Source organism: Seriola lalandi, unplaced genomic scaffold, assembly GCF_002814215.2.
Source record: "Seriola lalandi dorsalis isolate HSWRI2012SDOR001 ecotype SW California unplaced genomic scaffold, Sedor1 jcf7180002054792, whole genome shotgun sequence".
In the NCBI taxonomy this organism is placed as follows: Eukaryota; Metazoa; Chordata; class Actinopteri; order Carangiformes; family Carangidae; genus Seriola; species Seriola lalandi.
Genome location: NW_019525345.1, coordinates 69,347 through 78,205, shown reverse-complemented (window position 1 = coordinate 78,205; position 8,859 = coordinate 69,347). Strand labels below are relative to the sequence as shown.

Sequence of the window (8,859 nt, the reverse complement as noted above, 5' to 3'; positions counted from 1 at the left end):
CTCTCTCTCTCTCTCTCTCTGTCGCTGCCTCTCTCGCCCATTGGTGACTTGTTAGCCTCCTCCTCTGTCTCGTCATCATCCATCATCCATCCATCCTCTTTAAGCCGAGCCTCATCTCTTTGATGAATCTATAAACCTGGTTCATTCACTTTCTTTAAAAACTTTTTAATTTTATTAACGACTAAAAGAGTGTGTGTGTGTGTGTGTGTGTGTGTGTGTGTGTGTGTGTGTGTGTGTGTACCTCAGTGCGGTGTCGGGGTGTGTGTCCATGTGTGCGTCCAGCTCCAGTCTGGAGCTGCAGGTCTTGAAGCAGATGGGACAGGGCAGCAGCTCCTCCTCTGACCCGCGGACCACCGCCGCCGACTCCTCCGCCGCCGCGTCCTCCACCACCTGCACACACACCGACACCACGACATCAATGTTTACGCCACAGACGGCTGTGATGTCATCACTGTCGTCTCTGTATGTGAAAACTGTGAAGCTGCTCCTCGTGACGTCCTTGGATTGTTTTTGTTTCCTTTCATCAGCTCAGCGGGAAATTTGACTTTTGTGAAAAGTTGAAAATTGTTTTTGTTGATGTGACGGAAACATGTCAACACCAACATGTCGACCCATTTCACAACCAATGAAATGACAGAACAGCTCGTTAAACAGTCTGCTGCTGGTAGATTCTGACTTTTAGTTTATATTTATTTATATTTTGACAAATTGTCCCAAATTAAAAGTTGCTGAATCATCTTTTCTCACTGAGGGAAGGTTTGTCGTCTCTCTCTTTTGGTCCGTGTCTGTGACGGATCACATCATGTGTTTAAAACCCCGTCGTCTGGAACAATGAGTTAAATTACCAGAGACCACAGGGAACACTTTACCCCCCCTCCACCCCCCACCTCTGTGATGTTAATCCCGGCCGGACGGGGCTTTTCTACCTTCTTGCTGGGCGGCTCCTCTCCGGTCTCCTCCTCCGGTCCCTGCCTCCTCTTGACGGACGGACGGCGGCGTTTGGTGGGGGAGGGGGGGCTGACGGGAAGCAGGCCGCTGGCCGGGTCCTTCTCGTGGATCTTCATATGTCTGAGGAAGAGGAAGAGAGACATGAAGCCGACAGGTTCGTTTCACTCTGTTCGTTAAACAGGTAAAAACATTTACAACAAGCCAGATCCAAACTTCATCTGCTCAAGATGGAGGATTCTCTATTTAATTAAGATTTTAATTCAGCAAAAATTTAAATGAGTGTTTAAACTCCCCGTGGTTTGTTTCATTCATATCTTTCTCAGTGTCTTCAGTCGTTAAGATTTAAACTGAATGTTTCTGCTTTAAAACTTACAAACTTTAAATCATTCCCACAGTTTCATTAGTGAATGCAAATTAAAACCTTGATTTAATAGATCTCAGATTAGAAACACGTCTCCTCAAATAACTCCAGAGAAACAAACTCTCTGTTGTTTATGATGCAGCTCATTCATCTTGTTGCTGAACAGAAACAGAGGAAGAAGAGGAGGAAGAGGAGGAAGAGTGTCGTCGTCTCAAAGGTCAGATGGTGTCACTTGATTTCAAGACACGTGTATGTGATACTGTGTGTGAGTGTGTGTGTGTGTGTGTGTGTGTGTGAGAGTGTGTGTGTATGTGTGTGTGAGATACTTGTAAACGTGACGAACGAGTGTTTGTGTATTTTAGTTTAAGTGTTACTAGAGGCGTGAGAAAGTGTACAGACTGTTTACATGTGTTTCACTATTTTAGTGTGTGTGTGTGTGTGTGTGTGTGTGTGTGTGTGTGTGTGTGTGTGTGTAAAGGTCATCAAGCTAGCATTTGGCGGCAGCAAGGTGTCGGTTTACAAAAGTTCAAAGAGGAGAAGAAACGAGGAGATGAGGAGGAGAGGAAACAAGGGAGGAAACAAGGCAAGGAGAAGAGACGGAGAGGAGGGAACACGAGACAAGGAGATGAGATAAAGGAGAGGAAGGGAGGAGAGGAAATAAGAAGGAAGGAAAGGAAAGGAGGAGGAGAAGGAAGTGAGGGAAGAAAAGAAGAAGCAAGAGGAGAGGAGGAGAGAAAGGAGGTAAGGAAAGTGGGGTAACCATAAGAAAGAGGAGAGGAGCTGCTATTAATAGGAGGCGACAGGCAGCGGGCTGGACGCCCATAAGAGGTCCTGACAGAGTGACGGAGTCAGCAGATCTGACACCAGCTGACAGGAAGTTGTTTATTAACCAATCAGGTGAGTGGAGGGGCGCAGCCAATCAGAGAGCAAAGTCTCCTCGGCCCAAAGTTTACTGTGACCCTGGAACTGACCAATCAGAGAGCAGAACACACGCTGAGTCAGCAGCCACACAATCCTACTGAATATATATATATATACACATATGTATGTGTGTATGTATATATATATATATATATATATATATATACACATACACACACATATATATTTATATATACACACACACACACGTATATATATTTATATATACACACACACACACACACACACACGTATATATGTGCAGTGACACACACACACACACACACACACACACACACACACACACACGGTAAATTGAAAACAAAACGCAGCAGTTCATCAGGTTTATCTTTGTTTCCACGGTAACAGCATCTGTTCACTGTGACTTCATTAAAGATGGTTCAGTTAAAACAGTTAAATATCTTTAATGTTGAGGTCGTTTCACTCGGTTCCTCCTCTGTGATTGGTTGGTTTGGAAATTTAAACACAGGAAACAGGAAACATCGTGACAGCGACTAAAATCACTGGTTTACATTTACTTCCTGTCGTTAACGAATCTCCTCTTAATTCTGTCATATCATAAACTGTTGGATTATGTGTGTGTGTAGTATTTATTGTTTGTATATGGCCAATTGATGATATATGATTATATGTTATATTTCCTTTTATTTGTATTGGCTCTATGCAGGACCTAGGAACCAAGTTTGCGCCTGTGCTGCACAGGGACACTTTAAGTTGTAACATTTTACTTCTGAAAAACACATGAAGTTGAAAGAAAGTTTTTGGTCCCTCTTGGTCGTGTGCAGCGAGGGTTGTTTATTTACTTGTTTAGTCTGTTGTGTCAATGGTGTGGTCTATTTCCTGGAGGGAGTGACACGGGATGTTTCTTGCAGAATTGCATCTTGGGAGTCGTAGTTAACATTTTAAATTTTTATCACAGAGGTTAATGTTGTGGACTGATGACTGTTTCCTGCTGTAGAAATGAGTGAGTCACTGTCTGTCTGTGGGAAGATGACTGAAACAGTTTTTTAGCAGTAACTCAGTGTCGTCATGTCACACGGTGCAGTTCCTCTGCATCGCCACACGGGGCGCTGTCGAGTCGTCCAGGAGACAGATAACACATGGATCTGTGAGTCAAACTAAAACACTTTGTTTCTATCCTCAGGAGGGAAATCAGCTTCTTATTGACTCAGAGGAAGTTAGGAGGAGGAGGAGGAGGAGGAGGAGATGAAGAAAAGTACGTTGTTCACTGTTTCTGCCTCAGAGAAGTTCTTCAGTTCTTCCTCTGACAGAGACCAAATCCTCTCTTCTCCTCTTCCTCTCTGCTCAGATCAAACATGCAGCAGCCACAGAGCCAATCGCAGCTCAGCACACCGCTGACCGCCCATAATAGGCTAATAGGATGCCTCGCCATGGCAACCAGGCCTCTCACCCAGGAAGAGAGGGCAGACCGGGAGCCGACAGCGGGCCGACAGCGGGCCGACAGAGAGAGGAGGGACAGAAAGAAAATTAAGTTTAAAAAAAAAGAAAAGAAAAAAAGATAGAAAGTTTTTTTTACTGAACTAAACATTTAATTTGTGTAATTAATTTTTGTTTAACCAAATTAAAACAAAGCTCATTTTTCCTCCAGTAAACCAGCGACCCTTGAACTCATCGCCGCTTCAGCTTCTCTAACGTCTGGATGGAAAAAGCATCTGTCCTCGGTGAAGCTCGTGCGACGCCTTCAGGCACTCACACAGAAAACTCGAAGAACTAGTTTCACATTTCAGGGATGCTCGGCTACAAAATGGATTCCCCCTTTGTAGGAAACACATTTCCACTTTCTCTCCTGCTGAATCAGAAGTTTTGAGCCTTCAGGGTTTTTTCTTTTTTTCCTTATTCTCCATTTTTCTAAATTTGTCTCTTTTTACTGGAAACAAAACATTTCACATTTTTGCCAAACAAGGATGAGAATTCATCATCACATCTGTTCCTTCCCTCTTTCCATCCATCGCCTACGTCTCACCCTCATCTTCTCTTTCTTTTTGTCCCCCCCCTCCTTCTCTCTCTCTCTCTCTGCCTGTTTGAAGACGGTCGAGTAGGAAAATCTCGCGTTTCACATTTCAAAGGATGCTCTGCTGCAAAATGGATTCCTCCTCTCTCCCTCCCTCCCTCCCTCCCTCTGCTCTTCTTTTCCACTCTCCATCCGAACAGGCCTCCTCTTTATTTTCCTACAGCAGCATGTAAAACGCGGCCTCGCAGAGAGAGGCAGGAAAAAAAAACTGGAGCTTGAGTTCGACTTTCCTGTTTTACTTCCACCCTCTCCTGCAGTTTGCATTGTAAATGAGCAGAGTATAACAGAGGCGACGAGGTGCAGGGTCTCGTCCCTCCTCCTCTACACGTCTCTTTTCTTTCTGTTTTATAATACTTGTAGGATTTCTGAGAAAATGACGCAACCAGTTTCCAGGGTGTGTTGATGGAAATCAGCATCCAGATTGTCGGCAGGCGGCGGGAGGCCGTGTTATTCCCTCAGTGTGAGCTCAGTTTGTCTTTAGGAGGGAGAGTCACGCTACTGCGGAGACTCGCCAAACCGGACCGTCGGGTTCAAGCTGCGGCAGGACGAGGCGAGAGCAGGAGGTTCCAACGTGAAGGGATGCAGCGGCAGAGAAACAGCTGCTGTCGACACCTCGCTCTCCTTTTAACCTTTTTCTCATCCAACTAAAGGTGATGAGGCGTTCATGGGTCGTAGTCATTCTAGCCTTCAGGCATCTTTATCTGGCTGCATCTGATCTATTTTTCTACATTTGTCTCTTTTATAATAAAAAACATCAGTTACAGCCACTGTCAGTCTTCCATTGTTGTTATTTTTACAGCGTGATGTCGAGGACAAACACAGTTTTCCATTCGGTTCCTAGTAACTAACTATTCACCAAACGTCTCGCTGCCAAACACCAAAACACTCTGAGCACAAACACAAACAAACAGACAGAGGAAAAAATGATTGAGAAAACTGCAGCGACACGGAGCAGATGTGTGTGTCCGTCCCTCAGCCTACAGTCATTCCTTCCTGCCCACACCTCCTCATACCAGCGCCGTGACCGAGACCGCCTCAGCCGCAGAACATGAACAGGCTGCACATCATCAACACTCGCACTGCAGCTCACTCACTCACTGACTGACTGACTGGTTTCTATCCATCTGCAACCGCTCACATCATCATCACGGGTCACTACAGAGCAAATGTCTTCACATTAATCTGTATTAAAACTGAATTAACTTATAAAACTGACAAAAACCACCTGATGCGGACTCGTGGATTACAGTCTGATGGTTTTTATTCTTCACAGGACGGAGGAGAAGTCGATAGAGCAGCTGAATATAAACTGCGACTCTGTTTTTACTGGTCAATACAGAAACTTCTTCAAACTTCTCCAGCTCAGAAACTTTCTGATTTCATGTAAATTCTCCATCAGCTTGTTATTTAACTGGAACGGACTTTTATTTCTAAACTCGACACTTCCCTCCTGAGTTTTCACATTAAAAGTCTTGCAGCCTTCCCTTTACAGTTAAGCTTTTAATATGAAAAAAAACATGAGTTTTGTTTGATGATAAATCAACATCGATTGTTTCTGTCAGATCTCTCCTCTGATTGGTCGATGTTGGTCTGTGAGATCACCAACAACCAGCAGAGGTCAATGAAGGTCAGACTTTAATTAATATGCAGGTTTATAACTGACAACACACACACACACACACACACACACACACTGCAGGGACCGTTGGATTTGATGGTGGAGGCTGGACTTTACTGATAAATGACTGGGCGTTGTTTTGTGTGTCTGTGTGTGAAATGGGGGGTGGATGGTTTAAAGTTGTCTTCCCACTTCCTGTGTAACCCCCACCCCCACCCCCACCCCACCATCACACTCACACACACTCAGTCTGGGTTTTGTGCTCCCATCATGGTTGACTGGGGAGCGAGTTAAACACTAACTTCCTCTGCCCGAGGTTATATGGGGTGTGTGTGTGTGTGTGTGTGTGTGCGTGTGTGTGTGTGCGTGCATGTGTGTGTGAGTTCAGTAGGGACACACTAATATGGAGGGGTATTTAGTTATTCTGTGTTTAACCTCTGCAGTGGATGTTTTGGGTCGATTTTCACCTGAATTTAAATCCTCATATAAACATCATGATTAAAAACACTTTGACAGCAACAAGAAAAGTTTGTTTTCACTTGGAATATGTGTCATGATAAATGATTTGTGTGAGAGGAGAGGAGGCAAGGAGAGGAAACAAGGAGAGACAAGGAGGAGAGAGGAAACAAGGAGAGGAGAAAAGGAGAGATGAAAAGGAGAGGAGGCAAGGAGAGGAGACAAGGAGAGGAAACAAGGAGAGGAAACAATTTTTCTTTTGCTGTTAAAAGAAGCTGAGAATCACGCTCACTTCTGATTGGATGACATGTAAAAGGACAGCGTGTATTAGCGTGTTAGCGTGTGTTTAGCGTGTACCTGTGCATGTTGCCGTTGGTGGTGAAGGTCTGTCCACAGATGCTGCACTTGTAGGGTCTCTCCCCGCTGTGGACCAGCATGTGTCTGTCCAGCGACGACGCCGAGCTCAGGCACTTCCCACAGATGCTGCAGGAGTGGTCGGACGCTCCGGTGTCGGCGTTGTGCTGCGGGGACGAAGGCGAACGCGTCAACCCTCAGCAGATACAGTGTCTGAGCTACAGGATCGATCAGCTGACCGATCGTGTCGGTCACTTCCTCTTTGATCACACAGATCTTTGTAAACTTTATTCCGTATGTTGTTGAGTTAAACAGATGTTTGTGTTTGCAACTGAACTCAAACGTGACTTTTTCCTTCTTTTCTGTGTAAAGAAATAAAAGCGACATGATTCTGCAGTTACTTTAACAGGATTTTCTACTTTTAAAAAGAGGATGAAACAGTTTTTTGGAAACAGAATCGAAGCGTCGGACCTCTGGGCGAGAGATTCCTGCGACAGCGTTTGACAGAAACATTTTAAATTCCTCAAAATAATTAAAGTGTCTGTTCTGAAATTCAGGAATCTAAAGGCAGCAGCGAAAAAACTAATTCAAAAAATATCAACCAGTGTAAGAGAGAAATTAGCAGCTAATGAAACAGCTGATTCATTTTTAAAATGAACAGGAAAATATGGATGATACCAATGTTTACTCTGCTTTTTTATTTATTTATTTTTTTCTTTCTTTCTTTGTGTACGGTGTTTCATTGTTTTTATTATAATTATTATTATTGTTACTGTTTTTTTTCTTTTGTTTGAATTACACAAAAACAAAACAAATAAATAAATAAATAAACTTATATCCAGTCTTCAGCAGCAGAAATATTTTTAACCTTTATTTATTCAGAAAAAAGAAACACGGACACAAAGTGAAGCAGAGTGACGGTGAAGTGTGTGTGTGTGTGTTCACCTGTCTGATGTGCATGGTGAGCTGGTGTTGTGTTTGACAGCTCTTGTCACACAGTGGACAGATCAAAGCTCCGCTTTCCTCTTTGGTGTCCTGGAAAAAACACACACACACACACACACACACACACACACACACACACACACACACACACACACACACACACACGTCAACATAAAAACCAGTGCAGATTCTGAGTGTGAACGTGATGCCTTCAATTGTAATCTGGTCTTTTTCTACATCTGATTCCTCTGAGCTTCAGTCTTTCCGTCTGATTCGTTGAGGTGAATAAAACAGTGAAGATCAGCTGATTCACTGTTTCATCACAGACTGATGGATGAGTGACAGATATCAGCTGATCTCTGAAGAACCGTCTGAGTCACTGAAGACCTGAGAGTCCGCCCTGCTGCGCCCACACACTTACAGTACAACACACACACACACACACACACACACACACACACACACACACACAGCTGGGGAAGCAGCTCTTTCCTTTTCCTGTTTCAGCTGAAGGAAGTGCTGACGCGGTGAGGAATGCTGCAGTGCATGATGGGAGACAAGAAGAGGAGGAAAACGAGGATAGCAGGGCAGGAGAGGAAACAAGGAGAAGAGATAAGGAAAGGAGACAAGTAGGGACAAGATCTGGCAAGAGGGGAGAGGAGAGGAAACAATGAAAGGAAACAAGAAGTGTAAACAAGGAAAGGAGAGGAAAGAAGGAGATGAGGCAAGGAGAGGAAATGAGGAAAGGAGGCAAAGAGAGGAAACAAAGAGAAGAGGGGAGGAAACAAGGGAAAAAAATCAAGCAGAGGAGAAAGAAAAAGGACAGAAAGGAAGAGGAGGGAGGAGGGAGGAGGAGAAGTAAGGAAACAGGGAGAGGAAAGGAGGAGAGGAAACAAGACAAGACCAAAAAGTGAAAGTGAAAGAAATGGAGCTGGTGAACTGATTCTACTGGTTTCTACTGTCAGTCAGGAACCAATCAGAGAGAGGTAAATGTTTCACCTGTTCTCACACACACAAACACACTCACACACACGTTCATCTGCAGCTTCTCATCAAACTTCTCCATTTGCTGTGAACACAGACAGCTCGCCACACAGGAAGTGATGCGTCTCCTGTGTCTGGTTTGTTTGGAATAAACAGAAGAGGAAGAAGAAGTGGAGCAGCTGAAACGTGGCTGAAGAGACGAGGAAACAAGCAGACAAG

General features: G+C 44.2%; 1 protein-coding gene across 1 annotated transcript in view; it reads right to left on the bottom strand.

Annotated features, from left to right (window-relative positions):
* The window catches only part of rreb1a (ras responsive element binding protein 1a), a 25,921-nt gene that overhangs the window by 15,983 nt on the left and 1,079 nt on the right, over positions 1–8,859 (bottom strand). The window contains exons 3-6 of the mRNA XM_023425617.2: positions 7,657–7,746; positions 6,715–6,878; positions 927–1,068; positions 242–390 (exon numbers count right to left, since the gene is read on the bottom strand). Coding sequence (XP_023281385.1) covers positions 242–390; positions 927–1,068; positions 6,715–6,878; positions 7,657–7,746 — 545 coding nt within the window. The remainder of the gene's footprint in view (positions 1–241; positions 391–926; positions 1,069–6,714; positions 6,879–7,656; positions 7,747–8,859) is intronic.